Here is a 27,649-nt window from a genome sequence, read left to right on the forward strand (position 1 = left end):
GCGACCACCGGGCAGGCGGCGTGTGACGTCACGCTCCACCCCTCAATGCAAGCCTATGGGAGGGGGCGTGACAGTGAACATGCTCCGGGGACTGATTTTAACTGGGGTGCTGCGTGCAAGATCACGGGGGTCCCCAGCGGCGGGACCCCCACGATCAGGCATCTTATCCCCTATCCTTTGGATAGGGGGTAAGATGTCTAAGCGCTGGAGAACCCCTTTAAAAATAAAAAGGGTGGATGTAGTTTTGTTAATGTGACGACTTCATGTAAAGTGATCCATGCATTAAAAACAGAAAATAAACTTTGTAAAAATGTTTTTCTTATTCACATAAAAATGTGGAACATACAAAGCTTTTCTTTTCCATTATATGCATAAATAAGGCAATGTCCATAGCCTCGTAGCAGTCTTTCATTCCACCAGATACAGTAAGGCAATTCACTGGCACAATAAACCATTTTCCAAAGCAGCAATCAGATGGCTGTTCTATATTAGTGTTAGTGCAATCCCACCAGCAATAGTGGAACTCCACAGCCCTGGTCTCACATTACATTAAAACCTGAAAGTATTTGCCATTCTGGTGTCAGTGGTTGGTATTAGTCCTGAATAAGGAAACACTGCTCTGCAGGGTTACTCATAGTCCATTGTAGGCAGGTCCACCACCACCTTCGGGTACAACCCAGTTAATGTTCTGACTTGGATCTTTAATATCACAGGTCTTACAGTGCACACAGTTCTGAGCATTGATCTGCAACCGGGACCCTTCACCTGATTCTAGAGGAACATATTCATAAACACCTGAAAGCAAGAAAGAGTTTACTGAAATTTACATCCCAATGCTTCACGGTAAAAGTCAGGCAGACAGTATATGTATCAGAGAACAGATTATCTTTGTTTAGTTTAGGTGCTGGATTTTATCCTAAGAAAGTCAGCTGAGCAAGATTAGGACTGAAATATCTGACAGTGGAGCAGTGGAAGTAAGCATATGCTCGTGTGATTTAGGGTAGGGTCACACGGAACAGATCCACAGCATATTTTATGCTGCAGATCTGCCAACGACAGACCTTACAGTGTTCCTCCAGCTGTGCCTGCTCGTAGTAGCAATCCACCGCTAAGAGCAGACACACAGCGATCTTTGAGTTGCCGAGCGCATGCTCAGTGTACTTGCAGACATCGCGGGCACTCCAGCTGCTCCCTGAGCTAGGCCAAGAGCAGCCGCAATGTGCGCGCAAGTATACGGCGCACACGAGCGTATATGTAGCTGCTACGAGCAGGCACTGCTGGAGATACACTGTAGGGTCCGTCATCAGCTGCAGATCCATTCCGTGTGACCCTACCCTAAAGGAGTTTTCTGGGAATGTAAGATTGATGGCCTATACACAGGATCACTCACTTCAATGGCGCCACCACTATAAAACAAACAGCACAGGGCCTCTGGCCTCATTCACTGTATAGTATAAGGGGCTGATCAGCTATTGATGGCCTATCCTGTGAATAGGCCTTTAATGAAAGTCCTGGTAAACCTCTTTAATGCACAGGGAGGCAGTAAAGAAAGTTTTATATTTTCCTAAAAAAACTCCTCCTGCACATATTTAAAGGGGTATTCCAGGAAAAAACTTTTTTATATATATCAACTGGCTCCAGAAAGTTAAACAGATTTGTAAATGACTTCTATTAAAAAATCTTAATCCTTTCAGTACTTATGAGCTTCTGAAGTTAAGATTGTTCTTTTCTGTCTAAATCCTCTCTGATGACACCTGTCTCGGGAAACGCCCAGTTTAGAAGAGGTTTGCTATGGGGATTTGCTTCTAAACAGGGCGTTTCCTGAGACAGGTGTCATCAGAGAGGATTTAGACAGAAAAGAACAACCTTAACTTCAGAAGCTAATAAGTACTGAAAGGATTAAGATTTTTTAATAGAAGTAATTTACAAATCTTACAATGAAAGAGAGTAGCGTGCACTCACCGCGGGTAAACAGCTGCAGGCCCAAGGTCCGGGATCACCGCGGCATAGACGAAGACAGTAAGGGGTGCTCAGAGGCTATGCCGGCTGTTTCGGACGTAGGAACGTCCTTCTTCCGGCCTCCAAGGCCGGAAGAGGGACGTTCCTACGTCCGAAACAGCCGGCGTAGCCTCTGAGCGCCCCTTACCGTCTTTGTCTATGCCGCAGTGATCCCGGACCTCGGGCCTGCAGCTGTTTACCCGCGGTGAGTGCACGCTACTCTCTTTCATTGTATTGTCTGATACTTTATCTAGTGTGTGCACCCCGCAGGTGCTGCGTCGTTACTTATCGGGTCCGGAGGCTGCCAATGTATACCAGTGGTATCGTATATCTGCATGCTTAAGCTGCACGGTGTGCTCTCTCCCTCTCTAGTGGCTTAATTTACAAATCTGTTTAACTTTCTGGAGCCAGTTGATATATAAAAAAAAGTTTTTTCCTGGATAACCCCTTTAATGCAAAGGGTTTGAAGCTGTGGTCAGTCATTTACATTACATGAAACTCTGCAACTTCAAATCCTGCGCATGTCTGTGAATACAAAAGCCTCCCAACAATGTGGGGCAACCTTTTTAAAGTCTAAAACCCCACATCTCCCTTTTTATAGGGGTCCTAGAAGATAATGTACAAGGATTTTTTATTCCAAAATAGTTTACTTAGCTACCCCTATCCTTTATTTATTGTGTGTGTGAATCTAGTATTTTAAGATAGATATATCAATCTAAGCTGTTGGTGTGGGCAAGAAGAAACTAGCTGGGACTGGTATCTCAAAGCCCCATTCCCAACCGCTAGTCTTAAAGGGGTACTCTGCTGCTCAGAGTTTGGAACCAACTGTTCCGAACGCTGGAGTCGGGAGCTTGTGACGTCATAGCCCCGCCCCTCATTACATAATGTCCCACCCTCTCAATGCAAGTCAATGGGAGGGGACGAGACAGCCGTCACGCCCCCTCCCATAGACTTGCATTGAGGGGGCGGGGCTATGACATCACAAGCTCCCGGTGCCGGCTCCAGCGTTCGGAGCAGTTTGTTCCAAACGTTGAGCAGCGGAGTACTCCAGTGGAAAATTTTTTTTTTTTTTTACTCAACTGATGCCAGAAAGTTAAACATATTTGTAAATTACTTCTATTAAAAAAATCTTAATCCTTCCAGTAGGGATCGACCGATTATCGGTTTGGCCAATATTATCGGCTGATAATCATGATTTTGGGCATTATCGGTATCGGCAATTACCTTGCCAATAATCCGATAATGCCTCGCCCCCACCGCACCGATTAAAAAATAAATAAATAAAAAAGGTTTTCCACTGGAGTACCCCTTTAGGTAAATGAAGGCTGGCATAACATGCAGCAGGTGTATTAAAAGGCACAAGCCTGGCGCATCTCTCACCTTGCGCCAGACTTAGAAATTAAATTGACAAATACCCCCTAGAGGGTCTACGGGCCCTTATATATTAAACAACAACCTTGGGGATATGCATCCCCTCAGGGAAACCCTGAATAGAGACCCTCTGCGGTCTAAAACTTAACTTTTAATAATTTCAAATAATAATTTTTTGTGTGCTCAAAATTTCCACTAAGTGGCAGTGTATGCTAAAATTACAGTCCCTATTTGTAATGATTTTTATTGCATACTATGCATGGATGAACCTGATCACGGGGCTCTGTTTGCAGCGCTCTGCTCTGACACCGTCTACAGATCACAGTGTACCGTGATCCATCCATATTTGCATGGGGACTGAGCTAAAATCTCCTCCTCTGGCTCAACGTTTCGCTAGGTAGACCTAGCTTTTTCATACTCTTGAAAAAGCTAGGTCTACCTAGCGAAACGTTGAGCCAGAGGAGGAGATTTTAGCTCAGTCCCCATGCAAATATGGATGGATCACGGTACACTGTGACACTACGTCTGTAGACTGTGTCAGAGCAGAGCGCTGCAAACAGAGCCCCGTGATCAGGTTCATCCATGCATAGTATGCAATAAAAATCATTACAAATAGGGACTGTAATTTTAGCATACACTGCCACTTAGTGGAAATTTTGAGCACACAAAAAATTATTATTTGAAATTATTAAAAGTTAAGTTTTAGACCGCAGAGGGTCTCTATTCAGGGTTTCCCTGAGGGGATGCATATCCCCAAGGTTGTTGTTTAATAGACTTAGAAATTGACTTAATCTATGGGACTGATTTTTGGTATAACTTATGCTAAATTTTCCACATGTTTTGAAAAACTGGAGCAGGCAGAGTTAAAAAGGAGAAAAAGTTGCATATTTTTGTGCATAAAATTTTTGCACAAAATACACAGCACTAATAAATTCCCTTCTACAGCATTGTCAGCTTTGGGCTACATGAAACTAACTGACAGGTCCTCTTGTATTCCTGTAACCAACTATGCTTCCAGGTGTACTAATTCATATGTAACCATTATCAGACCAAGAATTGTATCGAAAAATAAGCACATGTGAATTTACAAAAAAAGAACAACAAAAAAAAGGGAAGAAAAACACACCAAAACCCCTAGGATTTTCCCTTATATGATAATTAGCAATTCCTTTATAGAATTTTGATTTCAACAAGTTTTGGGGTTATTTTTTATTTATGTATTTATTTTTTTATGAGAATTGCGCAAAAGTTCCTGAATGATTGCATCAGACATGTCCCCTTTGTATAAATGTACATATACAACAGCCATGTTTCATAAGCAGTCTGTCTAGGACGCAGTGTGCCAAGATAAACATCACCTTTCCCTTTGTAACAGAACAGTAGTGAGAAGTGTAGCACCATTAGACCACTCACCTGCTGGGCAGAATCTTTGCTCTGGGCCATCATATATAGCCAGGTTCCTGTTGACTGGTATACTGTCATCACGTAATGTTAGATGTGCTGGCTGGTCATGTTCATGGTTCGTACCACTTAGAGCCACAGATGAGAGGAGATCAAAACTGATCTTGCCATCAGGTTTGGGGTACTCAATGGGTGTGCAGTCCTTGGCTGGTTTTAGCTGGTCACTATCCAAACCTATTGGAAAAATATGACATTGTTAATCTAGCATTCTGTGTAACTAGAATAAGAATACAACAAAATATAGCAGGTTGTCCAATGAAAGCAACATAAGGCCGGATTTAAGGGTGTTAAATGGGTATTTTTGCATGTCTATTAGGCCATGTTCACACGTTGGAATTTCTGTACCGGAGTCCGCATTGGAATCCGGCATGGAGATTCCACGCCCGCAGAGTTCCGTTTAATTCAACAGGATTCTGCTGCTCTGTGCACACGGCAGAATTTCCGTGCCAGATGTTTCCAGCATTGAAATTCCGATTTCCGTGTCCGCACAAAGAATGAACACATTCATTCTTTGTGCGGAGACTGCACGGAATGCTCACTAGCACTAGCACTCTCCGGAATGTCTGCACGGAGATTCTCAGCGTGGACATTCCAGCGTGTAAACATGGCCTTCCCAACGTAAGTCCCAGCCTGACAGTGGGTCTGATGGCCCGAACTGACAGCTCTTAGTTTGGGTTAACAGACCCCTGGCCAGGCCAGGCCCTGCATTTGTAAAAATAGGCGTGTAACACCCTTATGTGAAACCAACCTTAACTAAAGGTCCACTTTTTTTTAAACTGTATGTTTATTTTGATTTATATTTTTAAAGCGAACAATGACAGGAATATGAAATGGATGAAAGTCACATCATAAGGTTCAGGGATGTGGAAATCCTATCGCCCGATGCCCGGGAAATGTAGTTCCGGGCAGGTGAATTTTTCATGCATTTAGCCCTGTATCGGGCAAGCAGGCCCGGACCGACTTCCCCTTTATTTTTATCACGCCAACGTGAGGTGCAGACGGACGGGAGGAGCAGAAGCAGACTTGCATGGGACGCAAGTCTGCACATCACACCGGAGTCTGGAGCCTGCTCCGTACCCGGCAGCCCCCGGCTGATTTCAGTAGCCGGGGGCTGCCGCTAATGGCCTGGTCTGGCTATTAACCCTTTAGATCGCCGCTATCAAAGTTGACAGTGGAATCTAAAGGGACCTGTTAACCATTCCTAGTGGTCTAGTGGGGTGGATTGTCCCCCTGCAGTGGCGTGATCCACTGTAGAGGTAGCCGGAGGGCTCACCTCTGCATTCATAGCTGCCCCTGTGAATCTGCATTTGATTGAGCCTGCCTTGAGCAGATGAACCATTGATCTTTGTTACCAAATGAACAAAGATCAATGGAGTTCAATAGAACTGCATTGATCTGCATGAGGAATCTAATGATTCCTCCTAATAACGTGTATTTAAAAAAAAAAAAAAAAAAGTAATAAAAGTAAAAAAAAAAAAACACCCATTAACCCATTCCATATTAAAAGTGTATTACCACTTAGACCCTGTAGGTAATAAGGTAGAGGGAAGGGCTTTGCTGGCCCTTTAGTAATGGCCGCTCACCTGGAGCGAATATGAAGACCCCCCCCAATCTCCCTGCAGCACCAATGCGGGTGCTGAATCTCCAGTTTCGGAAACCTCTATGGGAGGGGTCGTGATGGCAATCACACCCCCTACCATAGACATGAAAGGAGGGGGCGTGGCGTGACGTCATGTCCCCAGTCCCGGAGGTTTCTGAAACTGGAGATTCAGCACCGGCATAGAATGCGAGTGCTGCAGGGGGGAGCTCGGGGGTCCTCAGCAGCGGGCCCCCCGCGATCAGACATCTTATCCCCTATCCTTTGGATAGGGAATAAAATGTTTTAGCCCGGAATACCCCTTTAATATAGCATGTGCTTCACAGCAGAGGCTTGCTGACTGGCATGGATATCTTTGATACAAGACCATCACTTATTTTTAGAACTGGGATTAGACTTCAAAGTGTCCGTCATTTAAAAAAAAAAAAATTTGGGACAAATTACAGAGACACGTCAAAAGCTATGATAAGTTGAAGTCTCAATGCTGATACCCCCACAAGCTTTAGAAAGAGCCGGAAGCGTGCAGTATCTTCATTTTGCTTCACTGGACGGCCCCTTTATAAGTCTTCCATGGGGCTGTCCTGTGAAGTAGGACATGGATCGCTTTGAGTTGGAAAGTGAACTATGCCCCCGTGTGCTTCTTCCCACTTGTTTTGTTGCTTACACCGACCAGTTAAAACTTTTGACGTGCCTCTGACATGTCAAAAGTTATTTTTTTTTTATGTCAGCGATAGTTTAAGAAAAAGGTTATTAGATTTCATAATTATGGCTCAATTGTTGTATGTACATTGAAGCAAATGGGACAAGGGGTACAGACTCACGAGCCTTACTTGACAAATCAGAAATAGTGTATGAATTAATACATTTATACATTATATTTATTTCACTCCAGTATGATCCATTGCCTACAGTAATCAATAGTGAACTGCATAGATCACACAGGTACCTTTATGCTTCAATGTCCAAGGCTCCATTCCCCTAAGTATCCAGTAGAAGAGACCGGTGTATATCATGCCACCATACAATCCCAGGGGTCCATGGCAGGAAGGTCTGATATTCCTTACGCTATAAAGCTCTTTCCACACCCACGATTTTTTTAAGTTTTCTTCATACTCTGTAACACTGAGACCTAAATACAGGTTTCAAGGTTGAAATAATGCATTTATGAGATTGTGCACATATGAGAGGATACATTACTGCAACAATAAAATGTACTAGATACCTTGAGTACTTGACTGGAGGTTTTCATCAGTTAGCTGCTTAAAGATTGATTCCGCTGCAAGGATCCCACTTTTCATTGCTGTGTGAGTGCCTTTAATCTTTGGTACATTCAACAAGCCAGGGCTGCATCCAACCAATACACCTCCAGGGAACGCCAGCTTTGGCAAGGACTGAAAACAACGTAACATTTTATAAGTGAGTAGAAAGACACTTCCTGATGCTAAAGGATAAAGAAATTCCAATAATGCCTCAATATTAGATCAAATAAATATCCAAATGGCCCTTGGTAGAGGAAAAGAAAGGTTCCCCACCCCTAAAGCATAGGTATGGTACAGCAGATAAACGTTGTGTAATAGCAGCATAAAGAGGTATGGTACCTGAAAACCCCCTTCATTTAGTGCTCGTGCTCCATAAGCAATTCGAGTTCCACCTTCCAGTGTCGGACACACAGACGGATGATGTTTCCACCTCTGGAACTCTCTGAATGGGTTTATGTATGGGTTCTGATAATCTAAACCAATCTGCAATAAAACAACACGTTTACAGCCAAAGGAATCGTTGTATAAAAGTTTAGACATTTACAAAGTCTATTATTACCGAAGGAGGATAGTTTTCCATGGGTGCTCTAGTCTATAGACCGTGGTGGTCAATTTGGTGGCATACCAATTCCAAACAAACTGTTTCCTTTGATGTATCATTCTTAGACTTACCACAAATCCAAGAGCTACAAGTGGTTCTCCCTCATTGAGGTGATAAAGGAATGATCCACCATAAGTGTGTCTATCCAAAGGCCAACCCACAGTGTGCTCTACAAGACCCGGCTGCCACTTCTTCTCATCGATGAGCCATAGCTGAGTGAAAAAATTACCATATGTTAATCCACCCAGTGCACTCTACTGGAGTGATGCAATGAGCAAAAATTATTACAGTAATAAAACAAAAATAAGACATACAATTACCAGAAAACACACGGGGAGATTTATCATTGCCTTCCTGACATTTTATTGGCTGAAATAGCATAGAGCCCTGCTTGTCCTCACTGCACAGAGCCCCGCTTGTCTTCAGTGCACAGAGCCCCGCTTGTCTTCAGTGCACAGAGCCCCGCTTGTCTTCAGTGCACAGAGCCCCGCTTGTCTTCAGTGCACAGAGCCCCGCTTGTCTTCAGTGCACAGAGCCCCGCTTGTCCTCCCTGCACAGAGCCCCGCTTGTGCTCCCTGCACAGAGCCCCGCTTGTCCTCCCTGCACAGAGCCCCGCTTGTCCTCCCTGCACAGAGCCCCGCTTGTCCTCCCTGCACAGAGCCCCGCTTGTCCTCCCTGCACAGAGCCCCGCTTGTCCTCCCTGCACAGAGCCCCGCTTGTCCTCCCTGCACAGAGCCCCGCTTGTCCTCCCTGCACAGAGCCCCGCTTGTCCTCACTGCACAGAGCCCCGCTTGTCCTCACTGCACAGAGCCCCGCTTGTCCTCACTGCACAGAGCCCCTATCCTTTGGATAGGGGATAAGATGTCTAGGGACGGAGTATCCCTTTAAATAACCTTTTTGCCAATATAGTATATGATCTTACATAGATCTACTTAGCATTCTGACATTAAGGCAAAAATATGATAAAAACTTGTGCCAAAAATGATTGACATGACTTGCGCCACATTTATTATGAGTTTTAGACACCTTTCGTCTCATTGGATAAGGCGCTCTAAAGGGCATAGTCTAAACGAGCCAACAATGCATCAAAATTTTGGTACATGACCCTGGTGTAAAGTAGGCTGATATTAGAGTTATTCTTAACTTGGACTAGACAGCCTACAGATATGCCAGGTTTATCAACCAGCTTGACCCACTGTGATAAATCCGATGCATCTCCACCGTCTAAAAATTAAAGCGTACCTGTCAGATCCCACAAAAAGAAAAAGATTTATCTATCACCAATATTTCACAAAAAATTGTGCATTACAGCTGTTGAATGTCTTTTCCGTCTTCCCAAAGGGAGGAAGGGAAAGGGTGTGTCCATTTCTTGCCTGCACTGTGATGACTCCTCCCCCTCACTCACTCTGCTGACTCACTGCACTCGGGGGAGAGAGTCTTGCAGTCCTGCTCTGTAACCCCTTCCTCTCTGGTTTTATGCTATATACACACACACAATGATTAATGTAGATTGCCTGTACTCTACCACCAAAGACAATATGGTGAGTGTATAACTTACATCTTCCTAAATTAGTGCAAAGGTTTGGTGCTAAAAGTACATTTGTTTGTTATGCATACATTTTATATAGGTTACTATGTCATTCATGTGTATCATCCTTAGGCAGTCCTGTAATGCTGGGACTTGTAGTTTTGGAATAGTTGGAGGTACAGTGTTTAAATAACTCTTTTTTGCAGCAGTGTTGTTTTCAGATGTGTGCCTACAGCTTTTGCAAAACTACAACTCCCAGCATGCCCAGACATCCTTTGACTGTCCAGGTGCTTGGAGTTGTAGTTTTGGAACAGCTGGAGGCACATGTTTAGTAAAACTCTGTGTTCCAGCAGTGTTTCTGCAGACTGTGTTCCTCCTGCAGCCTTGTCAATCAGCCATCTCATGTCCATGATCCTTGGACACGCTGACGCTGCTGTGGGACTCATGAGTGTCCCAGGAGGTATGGGGACCCTTGTGGTGGGATTTTCAATGGCAGTTTTCTTTAATAAAATGTGAAAAATTTATAAAAATAAATTTATAAAAATGTATTAGAAAAACTACTGTATTGCCAAGATGTACAACATATAAAAAGTGTTTATATCTGACAGTGACTATTTCAGACAGTATTAGCAAATTCCTCTCAACTAATCTTTTTCAAAGTCTACCACAATTTCTGCCATTAAGTACACCTTACTAGAGCAGGTAACCCGTGGCACACAACCAACAACAACTTTACCTCCTTCAGCCCAATGGCGTAGGTCTGTGGTTCACAGTTCTCGCGAAGATTAAATGTCTTGTACAACTGCTTGGCAAGATGCCCATGGCAGCCCTCTCCAAAGATGGTCACCTTGGCATGCAGCTCCAGGCCACGTTCAAATGTGGACTATAGGAATAAAGCACACGTGATGTTCTACTGAAGGACAGAAGAGTCAAGCAAGAACCACATTTTCTAACTAGCAGTTACCGTATTTTTCGCCGTATAAGATGCACTTTTTCTTCCCCAAAACTGGGGGGGGGGGGGGGGGGGGGGGGGGGGGCAGGGGGGGGGGGGGGAGTTGGTTTGTCTTATACGGCGAATACACATTAAAACCCTGTCCAATCGCGGCGGTCCCAGCGGCAATCAATGGCCGGGACCCGCAGCTAATACAGGACATCACCGATCGCGGTGATGCCCTGTATTAACTCTTCAGACGTGGCGATCAAACCTGACCGCCGCGTCTGAAGCGAAAGTGAAACTAACCCGGCTGCACCGGGAGGGACCTTACCTGCCTCCTTGGTGTCTGCTCCGTGCCGGGATCCCCTGCATGGCCGGCGCTCTCCTTCGTCGCCATCACTTCGTCGTGCATTCCGTCCCGTCATCAAATAGAAGCGGCGTGCGTAGCGACGTGATGGCGACGACGGAGAGCAAGGATACTGGGCAGCAAAGACGTTACGGTGCGACGGGGACACGGCGACAGCGATGGAGCGACATTCATTGCAGCAGTGACGGGTCCGGAGCGGCGGGGACACGTGAGTATTACCTCCTATACCAGTGGTCTTCAACTTGCGGACCTCCAGATGTTGCAAAACTACAACTCCCAGCATGCCCGGACAGCCAACGGCTGTCCGGGCATGCTGGGAGTTGTAGTTTTGCAACATCTGGAGGTCCACTGGTTGAAGATCACTGTCCTATACTTTACATTGTATTCTAGATTTTCCTCCTTTAAAATTGGGTGCGTCTTATATGCCGGAGCGTCCTATAGGGCGAAAGATACGGTAGGTTTTACCAAGATCCATACTCCATGGGGGAGATTTATCAAAACTTGTCCGGAGGAAAAGTTGCTGAGTTGCCCATAGCAACCAATCAGATCGCTTCTTTCATTTTTCAGAGGCCTTTTTAGAAATGAAAGAAGCAATCTGATTGGTTGCTATGGACAACTCAACAACTTTACTTCTGGACAGGTTTTTGATAAATCTCCCCCATATCTTTTGTTATTTATGGAATAAATTGTTTGTGCAAAATACTTCCTCAGTGTTACCTTTGGGGAGCCATCTTTGTGAATGCCAACATCATTTGTTGCTATTCCTTTAACACTACCATCTTCATGGAAAAGTACCTAAAATAGAGCATATAATTGTACCTGTTTAATTAGAAATATTATATTACAGGAGAAAATATAAGGTGCTATAAAAAGTGACAAACATACATCTGCTGCCGCATATCCAGGGTAGATTTCAACACCCAAAGCCTCCGCCTGCTCACCAAGCCAGCTGACAAGGTGCCCAAGCCTTACGATATAGTTGCCATGATTATTCATTGGAAGTCCTATATATACACAAAGAAAAGATCATCAAATCTCTGGCACTAGAGATGAGCGAACTTACAGTAAATTCGATTCGTCACGAACTTCTCGGCTCGGCAGTTGATGACTTATCCTGCGTAAATTAGTTCAGCTTTCAGGTGCTCCGGTGGGCTGGAAAAGGTGGATACAGTCCTAGGAAAGAGTCTCCTAGGACTGTATCCACCTTTTCCAGCCCACCGGAGCACCTGAAAGCTGAACTAATTTATGCAGGAAAAGTCATCAACTGCCGAGCCGAGAAGTTCGTGACGAATCGAATTTGCTCATCTCTAGTAATAACTTTAGAATGCTTTTTCTGAGTGGAGCGACTCTGAGATTAGTTTTTTTCATTGTGCAGGATAATTTACATTATAGCTCTATAGTACACGTCATTACGGAAGTGGCAATACCTAGTATGTATATGATTTGTGTTTTTGTTTTGATGATAATACAGGGCTTTTATTGGGAAAGTTTTTTTTTATTTATATATTTTTTTTTAACACTTCACATTTTTATTGAAAACCTTTTTTTTTTTCTGGATCTCACAGGCTACCGTAGCAGGCAGGCGGACATTATTGGACATAGCAACCAACGGCGACCCATGATCGTATAGCGGCGCCGCTGTTGGTGAACAGGGGAAGCACCCTCCCCCTGTCAACACCATAGATGCCGTGATCAGGACTGATTACGGCATCTGTGGGGTTAATGCTGCCAGGACTGGACGTTTTTTTTTTTTTGGAAGCTGTAAAATGCCCACATAAAAACAGTCATGGAAAGATAGGCAACAAAAGGCATTTTGGGGACCCTACAAGGGGATTTTGCAGTCATCTACAGTCACACCTGACCTTTTATGGACTTTGTTCGGCCATAGATTTACACAGCCTTGTCTTTCCTGAAGGTGTGGCACCGATGGAAATAAATGTGTGTCTTGTAGGAAAGCTCACAGGGATTGTATATATACACACACACACACACACATATATACACACACCACTTACCAGGGAGTATAGGCACGGGTATTCTATGTTTTTCTGTCAGGATTCCAAACTTATCGCCAGTCACCTTCGTGTGCAGTGGGGCCTGTGAGTAAATAGAAATTCATTTTGTGAGTAATATTAGCCCCAATCCATCATGGACCATGTTGTAATACCACACACAACCCTAAGACATATGTGGTGCTGTATGGAAGAAATTAGCTCTGTTTTTTAATTCCTGATTATCCCCTTTAATGGTTGGACACTGACTTATAGAGTAGCTACTTTTTTGCCAAGTGGCATTGCCAACTGTTGTGCCACCTTTACTTGCTTTTAAAATACAGGACATCACAGTGGGACCTGTTGTCATCTTGGTAAAAATCATATCAGGCAGAACACATGCAGAAACTAAGAAAATGTCTATTTGTGACAGATGATGAATGTACATTGTATGACCTGTGAACATCCAGTAGAATCTTAACAAAACCTTAACATAATTCTTCCTCCTGGATAACCTACAGAATGGCAGCTTCCAATGGTGGTTTTCTAATCCGTATATGATCTATCATCATAGGGATTCATTATTTTCGCTAATAGACTGGGTAGTAGTAAGAATGTGTGTCTCCCTACATTCTGCAAAGGACCACCTCTATCTTCTTCCCGTAAGCCCCCTGACATTACATATTAATGGGGTTATCAGTTTACTTTCATAGTCAATACAATAAATGTATATACAAGTACATACCCCACGTTCCTTCCAGTCAGGGAACAGCTCCTCCAGGGCTCTTGGCTCCACACAGGCCCCAGAGAGGGTGTGTGCCCCGATCTGGGATGCCTTTTCTACTAAGCAAACACGCAGTTCCTTATCATGCTCAGCCGCAAGTTGCTTTAACCGTATGGCTGCAGAGAGCCCTGCAGGGCCACCGCCAACCACTACCACATCAGCTTCCTCTGCGAACCTCTCCATATTGACACCTTGCATGACAGAAAGTCAACCATTATATTGGACTTCGAGCACTTTGTCATTTGCATCTTTTTACAAAATAAATAAATAGATAAACAGAACCTCAATAGAATTTTCAGAGAAGGTCAACCATCTAAGGCTCCTTTCACACTATAGTGTTGCTCCGTTTTAAAGATCTGTTACAATGTCCCGTTTAGAAAACCCTTAAAAAGGTCCGTTAAAAAATCCCATTCAAATCTATGGGATTTTTTGATTATCCGTTCTCACCCGAACGGATAATCAAAAAATACCATAGACTTGAATGGGATTTATTTAACGGACATTTTTAAAGGGGTTATCCAGGAAAAATACACACACATATATATATATATATATATATATATATATACACACACACACACATACATACATATATATATATATATATATATATATATATATATATCTCTATCAACTGGTTCCAGAAAGTAAAACAGATTTGTAAATTACTTCTATTATTTTTTTTTATCCTTTCAGTACTTATGGGCTGCTGAAGTTGAGTTGTTATTTTCTGTCTAAGTGCTCTCTGATGACACCTGTTTCGGGAACTGTCCAGAGTAGAAGCAAATCCCCATAGCAAACCTCTTCTACTCTGTGCAGTTCCCGAGACAAGCAGAGATGTCAGCAGAGAGCACTGTTGCCTGACAGAAAAGATCAACTCAACTTCAGCAGTTAATAATTATTGGAAGGATTAAGATTTTTTAATAGAAGTAATTTACAAATCTGTTTTACTTTCCGGTGCCAGTTGATAAAAAAAAAACTAAACGAAAAACTTTTTTTTCCTGGAATACCCCTTTAATGGTTTTCTAAATGGGACATTGTAACAGGTCTTTAAAATGGAGCAACAGTATAGTGTGAAAGGAGCCTAAAACAATTACTTATTATTATGGAATAAATATTACCTAAATGTAATAAATATTTTCTGTAACACACAGAAATGTGTGACCTTAAATGGGCACTGTCAGATACAAATACTTTTGATATGTTGTAAAGCATGTAAAACCAATAGGTTTTGGAATGGATTTCATTGGAAATTTTTCAGTATTTCATACTGAAATAGCCAGTCAAACAACTGCCCCCCCCCCCCCCCCCTGCCTGCTTGGACACATACTAGTCCTGCTGTGTCCATGCATTATCACCTATGTCATGGACACACTTCCTTGATTGACAGCTGTGAGTGCAGGGCTCACCGCTGGAGGGAATATCCTCCCAGTGTCAGCTTGTGTCCCGCTACTGTCAGTGAGGACAAGCTGGGAGTTGTAGTTTTGCTAATCCTAGGGGAGATGTGAGCAGACAGTATACTGAGGGAGGGGGTGGAGACCTGCACAGTGAGGCCACACCCCCTTCCTTTGAGAGGTATTCAGACTAGTGAGCTAAACTAAAAGTGTAATAAAAAAATAAATAAAGGTGCTAGACACATAAAAATTAGATGTACATGGTCAGGATTAGGTACTGAGCGATATATTAAAAAAATTTAATTTTGGGATCTGACGGGTACACTTTAACACTTACAAACCTTGGCTAGATGCTTTTTCTGATTTTTCAGTATTATATAATGCTTCACCAAATGACTAGACACTGAGAAGCACTCCTACCAATAACCCTGCTCTGCTTGCTGCGTAAAACATGTTATGGCGGAAGACCCCTATGTAATGGGGAATCCGTTTTATATCCTTATTGAGGCAAGCAGCCCACTCATTATACATCTAGAGCAGTGTTTTCCAACCAAGGTGCCTCCAGCTGTTGCAAAACTACAACTCCCAGCATGCCCGGACAGCCGAAGGCTGTCCGGGCATGCTGGGAGTTGTAGTTTTGCAACAGCTGGAGGCACCCTGGTTGGGAAACACTGCTCTCGAGCATGCAATTGTTCTTATTAGAGAGTGGGGGGAAAAGCCAATGCTAGACTATTGATAGCAATCCTTGTCTCCCCTGACATGTGACAACTCCTTTCCTCTGATGGCACATATCAGGGGAGATAAGGATTGCTATCATAATTCCGGTAGTGGCTTTTCCTCCACTCTCCATTAAAAAACATATGCTCTGCTCAGCCAAACATGCCTGTGTATGATGGAGTCGGCAGAGATAGCCATAACCTACAACCAGCTTACAGCTATTTAATGTGAATGGCCAATTTAAAGAGCCTGGGGTTGGATGGACATTTGTACCTTATCTAAATGAAGGCATCTAGCAAAAGGTAGACTAAGGTGCATACACTTCTGAAGTCTGCCAGGCAGGGGTGGTTCATGCATTACTGCGTCCTACATACGCTATTACAAACAGAACAATTGTCCAGCGCAGCTAAAATGCAGATACTCGATTCTTTTATTTTATAAAACCATCAACAGTGAGGTACAAAAAGTCACGTTTCTGGTGTCAGCCACCCTTATTCATACATTATTTGGTATAAATTAGAGTGGCCGACACTGAAAACGTGTTACTTTTTGTACCTCACTTAATTGTTTTTATATAATAAAAGACAAACATTTGCACCTTATCTGCGCCAGACAATTGTTCTATTTGTTGTGATCTTCCAAAGTGATGCCTAGCACTGCCCAGGACACAGAGGGGCCTCTTGGGTAAGCAGATAATCTCTTTCTTAGTATACATACTGCGTTGTCATATTGTAAAGTACAAATTAAAGGGGTATTCCAGGCAAATATATATATCTCAACTTGCTCCAGAAAGTTAAAAAGATTTGTAAATGACTTCTATTAAAAAATATTAATCCTTCCAATAATTATCAGCTGCTGAAGTTGAGATGTTCTTTTCTGTCTGGCAACAGTTCTCTCTGCTGACATCTCTGCTTGTCTCGGGAACTGCACAGAGTAGAAGAGGTTTACTATGGGGATTTGCTTCTACTCTAGACAGTTCCCGAGACAGGGATCATCAGAGAGCACTTAGAGAGAAAAGAACAACTCAACTTCAGCAGCTCGTAAGTACTGAAAGGAGTAAGATTTTTTTTATAGAAGAAATTTACAAATCTGTTTAACTTTCTGGAGCCAGTTGATTGATAAAAAAATTATTTTTCCTGGATGACCCCTTCAATAACACTTGACCACACAGATCTACAAAAACAAGGTCCAGGAAAAGTCAAATACCTTCCCATCTGTTGTCCTTGTCCCGGGGGTGGATGGAATAATGTGTGGTGATTCGTGGCACAGTAGAGGACGACCATCTCTTGATGCAGAATGCTGGCACACACGTCTTTATTGGTGTCAAGTGATGTAAGCATTGATGTGCTGCGTGGACACATAAAAAAAAAAAAAGAACATTTGTTTTAAATGGTCTATTATTAACCCTATGTGTGTGTGTGTCTCCTGGAGCCAGGACAAGTTGTATGTGCCATGCTTTGCACATATACATATTATTGTAAAATTTTTGGCAAATGCTGAATAAAATCATATGATCATAAACCACGTTATACATTTTATAAATGTAAAGCTTAAAGGTTATTACAATCCTTACGATACCAGATACGTGTGTATTATTAAACAGATAACCAATTTACAGTGATGTCAGGTCTCACAGCAGGATTCTGTTACCATGTGTACAGACACAAATGGATATAAACCAGGCACCAAATCACACTAAAGAATTGTGGACGAGAAGGGTCTGATGTACCAGACATGTGACTAATACCAGTCTTCTGTGAATAATATACCGGATATACTCGAGTATAAGCAGAGTTTTTCAGCATGATTTTTCGTGCTGAAATGCCCCCCTCGGCTTATACTCGAGTGAACTCTCCGCCTGTCAATCCCTTCTCAGTGGTCTTCAACCTGCGGACCTCCAGATGTTGCAAAACTACAACTCCCAGCATGCCCGGACAGCCATCAGCTGTCCGGGCATGCTGGGAGTTGTAGTTTTGAAACATCTGGAGGTCCGCAGGTTGAAGACCACTGCGGCCTTCATCATCATCCAGACCCCCCTTTAGTGGGAAGGAAGGGTGGGAAGGAAGGGTGAGCTGGTCCGGGCCATCTATGCTGCAGGGACCGTCCGGTGGGGAGGGTTTAGTCGTTCTGGGCTGTCCATCTTCACCGAGATGCCCTCTTCTCCGCTCCGGGCCGGCCCCGGCCTAGTACATTGCCTTGACGACGACGCCGTTCCTGCGCATGAACGTCCCTGTGCATCGTCATCAAGGCAACGTCACTAGTCTGGGGCTGGCCCGGAGAGAAGAAGAGGGCCTCCCGGTGAAGATGGACAGCCCGGAACGACTAACCCTCCCCACCGGATGGTCCCTGTAGCATAGATGGCCCGGACCAGCTCACCCTTCCTTCCCACCAAGGGGAGGGGAGTAGAAAACTAAAGGGGGGTCTGGATGATGATGACAAAGGCCGCAGTGGTCTTCAACCTGCGGACCTCCAGATGTTTAAAAACTACAACTCCCAGCATGCCCGGACAGCCGATGGCTGTCCGGGCATGCTGGGAGTTGTAGTTTTGCAACATCTGGAGGTCCGCAGGTTGAAGACCACTGATGAAGGGATTGACAGGCGGTGATTATGAAGGGGGGGGGGGGGTGTTAATGACGGGGGTCTGGATGATGACGGGGGTCTGGATGATGACGGGGGTCTGGATGATGACGGGGGTCTGGATGATGACATGGGGGGGATGATGTATTTCCCACCCTAGGCTTAAAGTCGAGTGAATAACTTTCCCTAGGTTTTTGGGGTGAAATTAGGGGCCTCGGCTTATATTCGAGTATATACGGTAATTATATATATATATATATAACTTCAAAAATGGTGCGGCACTCCAAATATCCAAAAAATAACTATTTATTCCACATGTCAAACAGTGCGACGTTTCAGCCCCTCAATGGAGCTTTTTTCAAGCATATATATATATATATATATATATATATATATATATATGAACAATACGAAGCAAATCCCACTTAGATGTCAATAAGAGGGCACATCCCAGCCTTCAAAAGAAGAAGCACTTCATAAATCATTGTTTTTACAACGTGTGGCTCTTTAGCTATTGCAAAACTACATCTCCCACCATGTTTTGACAATTGAAGGCTGTCAGGCCATAATGGGAGTTGTAGTTTTGAGAGCCACTTGTTAGGGAATACTGTGGTAAGTACATGGGTGCCGCTTCAGCAATACTGATGCTCCGCTAATCTTTAATATCACTTTAGTGCCTGATGTAAAATAAAGGCAACAAAAATTATAAACAACTTAAAGGGGTACTCCACTGAAAAACCTTTTCTTTTAAATCAAATGGTGCCAGAAAGTTAAACAGATTTGTAAATTACTTCTATTAAAAATTCCCAATCCTTCCAGTACATTTTAGATGATGTATACTATATTTCCTTTTTTCTTTTTGAATTTTCTTTTCTGTCTAACCACAAGTGCTCCCTGCGGACATCTCTGTCCATGTCAGGAACTGTCCAGTGCAGGATAGGTTTGCTATGGGGATTTTCTCCTACTCTAGACAATTCCTAAAATGGACAGAGGTGTCAGCAAAGAGCATGTACGGTAGTCAGAAAGGAAATTCAAAAAGAAAAGAACTTCCTCTGCAGTATACAGCAGCTGATAAGTACTGAAAGAATTGGGATTTTTTAATAGAAGTAATTTACAAATCTTTTTAACTTTCTGGCACCTGTTGATTTAAAAGAAATGGTTTTCCAGTGGAGTGCTCCTTTAGTACATTTTTCTTTACATAAAATGGCCTGTCAATTTCCATGGTATTCGTCTGATGCCCTCTTCTATGTTAGATATTTCTTTACTTTTTGTTAGGCAGAATAAAAACAACTTTCAGACCCCAGAGTCAGTTTTTATCCAATAACAAGATCAGTGCTCATTTAAGGGAAGGGGCCATCTAAAATGGCCCTAAATATCAGAACTTAAAGGAAATCTGTCAGTAGTATCACCCGCACTAAACCAGTTACACAGACTTGTAGTGTTGGTGATGCCGATTGAAACAGTACTCAAATTGTGCAGATTCGCCCAGCTGTTCCGCCACAAATTGCTTTTTTCTATATATGTTAATGAGGGCCTTGGGGCATGGGCGGAGCTCTGATTCGAGCTTCGGGCACCCTGACGTCATCTTCGACGGGTGGCCGCTGCGCCCGGCTCATCATTATTCATAAACCCCCTCCCTGCTCCTTCGGCCATGTTATAGTACTGCGCATGCGCCGCTCACTTTGTCCTCCCAGAAGCGGTGTTACCCTCGGCTTCACAGCTGCAGACGTCGTTGCACAGTAAGTGGCGCATGCGCAGTACTATAACATGGAGGAAGGAGCAGAGAGGGGGGATTATGAATATTGATGAGCCGGGCACAGCGGTCGCAGGCGAAGATGACGTCAGGGTGCCCGAAGCTCGGATCAGAGCTCCGCCCATGCCCCAAGGCCCTCATTAGCATATATAGAAGAACGCAATTTGTGGCAGAACGGCTGGGCGAATCTACACAATGTGAGTAACATTTTAATCAGCATCACCCGCACTACAAGCCTGTGTAACAGGTTTAATGCGGGTGACACTACTGACAGATTTCCTTTAAGAGAATGCTTTTGGACAGGGCTCATCTTTGTACAAGCTGAAGCACAGGCAGGGACAAAGTCCAGTAAGTGATGGTGGGACTGACACTTTTTTTCTCTACACGTGTGGATAAATCTCCCCCTTTCAATCGGATTGCACTGATAAATCCTTGTAAAATCTGTAAGGAACCAAATTTCAATTCATTTGAACAGGAACCTGTGACTCTGGACACACAGTATTCTTTTTAAATACTTAATGTCCATTCCTGAGGAGGTTCCTGTGAGGGATCATCCTGCTGCACTTTGGCATTGTGCCCCACATCCGATCTGATCAAGAGGTGATGGGTGATCTTCTTGTCAAAACTGCATAAAATGTTATTCTTCAGTTTACCATGTGTGAACATAGCCTTAGATCCCAGGATGGTCTACACTGGATCCAACTGCAAGAAATCTCTCAGCAGTGAGAAGTTCAGGGTCATAGTTATCAATCCAGTATACAAAACATAAGCTATATGTACATAGACTGTAGTACTTACCTGTATAGTGCAGGGTACCCAGCTCTCATAAGCTATATGTACATAGACTGTAATACTTACCTGTATAGTGCAGGGTACCCAGCTCTCATAAGCTATATGTACATAGACTGTAATACTTACCTGTATAGTGCAGGGTACCCAGCTCTTGTGTAACTACTACCCCTATCATATATAATCTATATGTACATAGACTGTAGTACTCTAGAGATCAGGGTGGAGGGGAGAGGATACCCAGCTCTTGTGTAACTACTACCCCTATCATATATAATCTATATGTACATAGACTGTAGTACTCTAGAGATCAGGGTAGAGGGGAAACAGGATACCCAGCTCTTGTGTAACTACTACCCCTATCATATATAATCTATATGTACATAGACTGTAGTACTCTAGAGATCAGAGTAGAGGGGACACAGGATACCCAGCTCTCATAAGCTATATGTACATAGACGAATACTTACCTGTATAGTGCAGGGTACCCAGCTCTTGTGTAACTACTACCCCTATCATATATAATCTATATGTACATAGACTGTAATACTCTCCTGTAAAATGCAGAGATCAGGTTGGAAGGGTCAGGATATAGAGCTCTTGTGTAACTACTACCCCTATCATATATAATCTATATGGACATAGACTGTAATACTATCCTGTATAGTGAAGGATACCCAGCTCTTGTGTAACTACTACCCCTATCATATATAATCTATATGTACATAGACTGTAATACTCTCCTGTAAGGTGCAGATATCAGGTTGGAGGGGCAGGATACCCAGCTCTTGTGTAACTACTACCCCTATCATATATAATCTATATGTACATAGTCTGTAATACTCTCCTGTAAGGTGCAGATATCAGGTTGGAGGGGCAGGATACCCAGTTCTTGTGTAACTACTACCCCTATCATATATAATCTATATGTACATAGTCTGTAATACTCTCCTGTAAGGTGCAGAGATCAGGTTGGAGGGAGAGGATACCCAGCTCTTGAGTAACTACTACCCCTATCATATATAATCTATATGTACATAGTCTGTAATACTCTCCTGTAAGGTGCAAAGATCAGGTTGGAGGGGAGAGGATACCCAGCTCTTGTATAACTACTACCCCTATCATATATAATCTATATGTACATAGTCTGTAATACTCTCCTGTAAGGTGTAGGGATAAGGTTGGAGGGGGCAGGATACCCAGTTCTTGTGTAACTACTACCCCTATCATATATAATCTATATGTACATAGTCTGTAATACTCTCCTGTAAGGTGCAGATATCAGGTTGAAGGGGCAGGATACCCAGTTCTTGTGTAACTACTACCCCTATCATATATAATCTATATGTACATAGTCTGTAATACTCTCCTGTATAGTGCAGGGATCAGGTTGGAAGGGCAGGATACCCAGCTCTTGTGTAACTACTACCCCTATCATATATAATCTATATGTACATAGTCTGTAATACTCTCCTGTAAGGTGCAGATATCAGGTTGGAGGGGCAGGATACCCAGTTCTTGTGTAACTACTACCCCTATCATATATAATCTATATGTACATAGACTGTAATACTCTCCTGTAAAATGCAGAGATCAGGTTGGAAGGGTCAGGATATAGAGCTCTTGTGTAACTACTACCCCTATCATATATAATCTATATGTACATAGTCTGTAATACTCTCCTGTAAGGTGTAGGGATAAGGTTGGAGGGGGCAGGATACCCAGTTCTTGTGTAACTACTACCCCTATCATATATAATCTATATGTACATAGTCTGTAATACTCTCCTGTAAGGTGCAGATATCAGGTTGAAGGGGCAGGATACCCAGTTCTTGTGTAACTACTACCCCTATCATATATAATCTATATGTACATAGTCTGTAATACTCTCCTGTATAGTGCAGGGATCAGGTTGGAAGGGCAGGATACCCAGCTCTTGTGTAACTACTACCCCTATCATATATAATCTATATGGACATAGTCTGTAATACTCTCCTGTAAGGTGCAGGGATCAGGTTGGAGGGGCAGGATACCCAGCTCTTGTGTAACTACTACCCCTATCATATATAATCTATATGTACATAGTCTGTAATACTCTCCTGTAAGGTGCAGATATCAGGTTGGAGGGGCAGGATACCCAGTTCTTGTGTAACTACTACCCCTATCATATATAATCTATATGTACATAGACTGTAATACTCTCCTGTAAAATGCAGAGATCAGGTTGGAAGGGTCAGGATATAGAGCTCTTGTGTAACTACTACCCCTATCATATATAATCTATATGGACATAGACTGTAATACTATCCTGTATAGTGAAGGATACCCAGCTCTTGTGTAACTACTACCCCTATCATATATAATCTATATGTACATAGACTGTAATACTCTCCTGTAAGGTGCAGATATCAGGTTGGAGGGGCAGGATACCCAGCTCTTGTGTAACTACTACCCCTATCATATATAATCTATATGTACATAGTCTGTAATACTCTCCTGTAAGGTGCAGATATCAGGTTGGAGGGGCAGGATACCCAGTTCTTGTGTAACTACTACCCCTATCATATATAATCTATAAGTACATAGTCTGTAATACTCTCCTGTAAGGTGCAGAGATCAGGTTGGAGGGAGAGGATACCCAGCTCTTGAGTAACTACTACCCCTATCATATATAATCTATATGTACATAGTCTGTAATACTCTCCTGTAAGGTGCAAAGATCAGGTTGGAGGGGAGAGGATACCCAGCTCTTGTATAACTACTACCCCTATCATATATAATCTATATGTACATAGTCTGTAATACTCTCCTGTAAGGTGTAGGGATAAGGTTGGAGGGGGCAGGATACCCAGTTCTTGTGTAACTACTACCCCTATCATATATAATCTATATGTACATAGTCTGTAATACTCTCCTGTAAGGTGCAGATATCAGGTTGAAGGGGCAGGATACCCAGTTCTTGTGTAACTACTACCCCTATCATATATAATCTATATGTACATAGTCTGTAATACTCTCCTGTATAGTGCAGGGATCAGGTTGGAAGGGCAGGATACCCAGCTCTTGTGTAACTACTACCCCTATCATATATAATCTATATGTACATAGTCTGTAATACTCTCCTGTAAGGTGCAGATATCAGGTTGGAGGGGCAGGATACCCAGTTCTTGTGTAACTACTACCCCTATCATATATAATCTATATGTACATAGTCTGTAATACTCTCCTGTAAGGTGCAGAGATCAGGTTGGAGGGAGAGGATACCTAGCTCTTGAGTAACTACTACCCCTATCATATATAATCTATATGTACATAGTCTGTAATACTCTCCTGTAAGGTGCAAAGATCAGGTTGGAGGGGAGAGGATACCCAGCTCTTGTATAACTACTACCCCTATCATATATAATCTATATGTACATAGTCTGTAATACTCTCCTGTAAGGTGTAGGGATAAGGTTGGAGGGGGCAGGATACCCAGTTCTTGTGTAACTACTACCCCTATCATATATAATCTATATGTACATAGACTGTAATACTCACCTGTAAGGTGCAGAGATCAGGTTGGAGGGGAGAGGATAACCAGCTCTTGTGTAACTACTACCCCTATCATATATAATCTATATGTACATAGTCTGTAGTACTCTCCTGTAAGGTGCAGGGATCAGGTTGGAGAAAGAGGATACCCAGTTCTTGTGTAACTACTACCCCTATCATATATAATCTATATGTACATAGTCTGTAATACTCTACTGTAAGGTGCAGAGATCAGGTTGGAGGGGAGAGGATACCCAGCTCTTGTGTAACTACTACCCCTATCATATATAATCTATATGTACATAGTCTGTAATACTCTCCTGTAAGGTGCAGAGATCAGGTTGGAGGGAGAGGATACCCAGCTCTTGTGTAACTACTACCCCTATCATATATAATCTATATGTACATAGTCTGTAATACTCTCCTGTAAGGTGCAGAGATCAGGTTGGAGGGGAGAGGATACCCAGCTCTTGTGTAACTACTACCCCTATCATATATAATCTATATGTACATAGTCTGTAATACTCTCCTGTAAGGTGCAGATATCAGGTTGGAGGGGCAGGATACCCAGCTCTTGTGTAACTACTACCCCTATCATATATAATCTATATGGACATAGTCTGTAATACTCTCCTGTAAGGTGCAGAGATCAGGTTGGAGGGAGAGGATACCCAGCTCTTGTGTAACTACTACCCCTATCATATATAATCTATATGTACATAGACTGCAATACTCTCCTGTAAGGTGAAGAGATCAGGTTGGAGGGAGAGGATACCCAGCTCTTGTGTAACTACTACCCCTATCATATATAATCTATATGGACATAGACTGTAATACTATCCTTTATAGTGTAGGGTACCCAGCTCTTGTGTAACTACTACCCCTATCATATATAATCTATATGTACATAGACTGTAATACTCTCCTGTAATGTGCAGAGATCAGGTTGGAGGGAGAGGATACCCAGCTCTTGTGTAACTACTACCCCTATCATATATAATCTATATGGACATAGACTGTAATACTATCCTTTATAGTGTAGGGTACCCAGCTCTTGTGTAACTACTACCCCTATCATATATAATCTATATGTACATAGACTGCAATACTCTCCTGTAAGGTGCAGAGATCAGGTTGGAGGGAGAGGATACCCAGCTCTTGTGTAACTACTACCCCTATCATATATAATCTATATGGACATAGACTGTAATACTATCCTTTATAGTGTAGGGTACCCAGCTCTTGTGTAACTACTACCCCTATCATATATAATCTATATGTACATAGACTGTAATACTCTCCTGTAATGTGCAGAGATCAGGTTGGAGGGAGAGGATACCCAGCTCTTGTGTAACTACTACCCCTATCATATATAATCTATATGTACATAGTCTGTAATACTCTCCTGTAAGGTGCAGAGATCAGGTTGGAGGGAGAGGATACCCAGCTCTTGTGTAACTACTACCCCTATCATATATAATCTATATGTACATAGACTGTAATACTCTCCTGTAAGGTGCAGGGATCAGGTTGGAGGGGAGAGGATACCCAGCTCTTGTGTAACTACTACCCCTATCATATATAATCTATAAGTACATAGTCTGTAATACTCTCCTGTAAGGTGCAGAGATCAGGTTGGAGTGAGAGGATACCCAGCTCTTGTGTAACTACTACCCCTATCATATATAATCTATAAGTACATAGTCTGTAATACTCTCCTGTAAGGTGCAGAGATCAGGTTGGAGTGAGAGGATACCCAGCTCTTGTGTAACTACTACCCCTATCATATATAATCTATAAGTACATAGTCTGTAATACTCTCCTGTAAGGTGCAGAGATCAGGTTGGAGGGAGAGGATACCCAGCTCTTGTGTAACTACTACCCCTATCATATATAATCTATATGTACATAGACTGTAATACTCTCCTGTAAGGTGCAGGGATCAGGTTGGAGGGGAGAGGATACCCAGCTCTTGTGTAACTACTACCCCTATCATATATAATCTATAAGTACATAGTCTGTAATACTCTCCTGTAAGGTGCAGAGATCAGGTTGGAGTGAGAGGATACCCAGCTCTTGTGTAACTACTACCCCTATCATATATAATCTATAAGTACATAGTCTGTAATACTCTCCTGTAAGGTGCAGAGATCAGGTTGGAGGGAGAGGATACCCAGCTCTTGTGTAACTACTACCCCTATCATATATAATCTATATGTACATAGACTGTAGTAGTCTCCTGTAAGGTGCAGAGATCAGGTTGGAGGGAGAGGATACCCAGCTCTTGTGTAACTTCTACTGACTCCATAAATGAGGTAGAGCAGTAAACACAGCCGCCTATAATACAGAGGGTGCAGACATAGCACACACATGCTGCGACCTTTCCCCTAGATTGTGTGACCACTAGGGGGCAGGACAGAGCCGCATCTATACACAGACATGGTGAGACAAGGACACAGCCCGGGTACTAGTACTATTCCACAGCCCTGCACTCTTATGTAACCCCCGCACTCATATGTAACCAGATTGCACAGAGCTGTAAATACTGACACTACACGTCCCAGCATGCCTCGGAAACCAGAAGCTAGTGGTGCATTCTGGGATCTGTAGTGCTCACCAGTGACAGGGGCAGTGACAGCTGCTGGACACGAAGCAGCCCGACAGCCATCTGCTTACCTTGCCTCGTATACCTGCAGGCAGACATCATGGTGACAGCGGAGGATGAGGTCACTATACCGGGGCACAGAGCTTACAGTCCACTATCTAATCTCAACTACGTACTACTGCCCTGATCAAGAAGTCACCAACTGCGCCTGCGCAAACACACCGCACGGCCCGTCGGGAAATGTAGTGCGGACGTATTACAATGTAAACCATTAATCAGAGAATCATAAGTGGTGAGGATGACAAGTAGCGCCCTCTACTGCTAGGACACAGTGAGGCAATGCGCAGGCTGATAGACGGCACAGGGCGCGCGTCAGTCATTACTAGGGG

The 27,649-nt window shown here is 43.1% G+C and overlaps 1 protein-coding gene across 1 annotated transcript; it reads right to left on the reverse strand.

Annotated features, from left to right (window-relative positions):
* Window positions 1–215: 215 nt before the first annotated feature.
* Window positions 216–27,508, reverse strand: ETFDH (electron transfer flavoprotein dehydrogenase). The gene is made up of 13 exons (XM_056561763.1): window positions 27,332–27,508; window positions 17,209–17,349; window positions 13,853–14,082; window positions 13,132–13,213; window positions 12,002–12,120; window positions 11,834–11,911; window positions 10,552–10,698; window positions 8,359–8,499; window positions 8,026–8,169; window positions 7,650–7,818; window positions 7,374–7,556; window positions 4,783–5,004; window positions 216–795 (listed from the first exon to the last, which is right to left on the reverse strand). Exons 1-13 carry the CDS (start codon window positions 27,360–27,362, stop codon window positions 632–634), a joined length of 1,851 nt encoding a protein of 616 aa, XP_056417738.1. The 5' UTR covers window positions 27,363–27,508; the 3' UTR covers window positions 216–631.
* Between the last annotated feature and the right edge of the window lie 141 nt (window positions 27,509–27,649).

This window comes from Hyla sarda, chromosome 1, assembly GCF_029499605.1.
Source record: "Hyla sarda isolate aHylSar1 chromosome 1, aHylSar1.hap1, whole genome shotgun sequence".
NCBI lineage: Eukaryota > Metazoa > Chordata > Amphibia > Anura > Hylidae > Hyla > Hyla sarda.

Bases quoted from the DNA above. Each gene is read 5' to 3' on its own strand.
- ETFDH (XM_056561763.1), bottom strand. From the start codon at position 27,362: ATGATGTCTGCCTGCAGGTATACGAGGCAAG. The intron at 13,214-13,852 runs GTATGTACTTGT...ATTTACTCACAG, and splicing joins CTGACTGGAAGGAACGTGGG to GCCCCACTGCACACGAAGGT. The intron at 11,912-12,001 runs GTATGTTTGTCA...GCTCTATTTTAG, and splicing joins CTGGATATGCGGCAGCAGAT to GTACTTTTCCATGAAGATGG.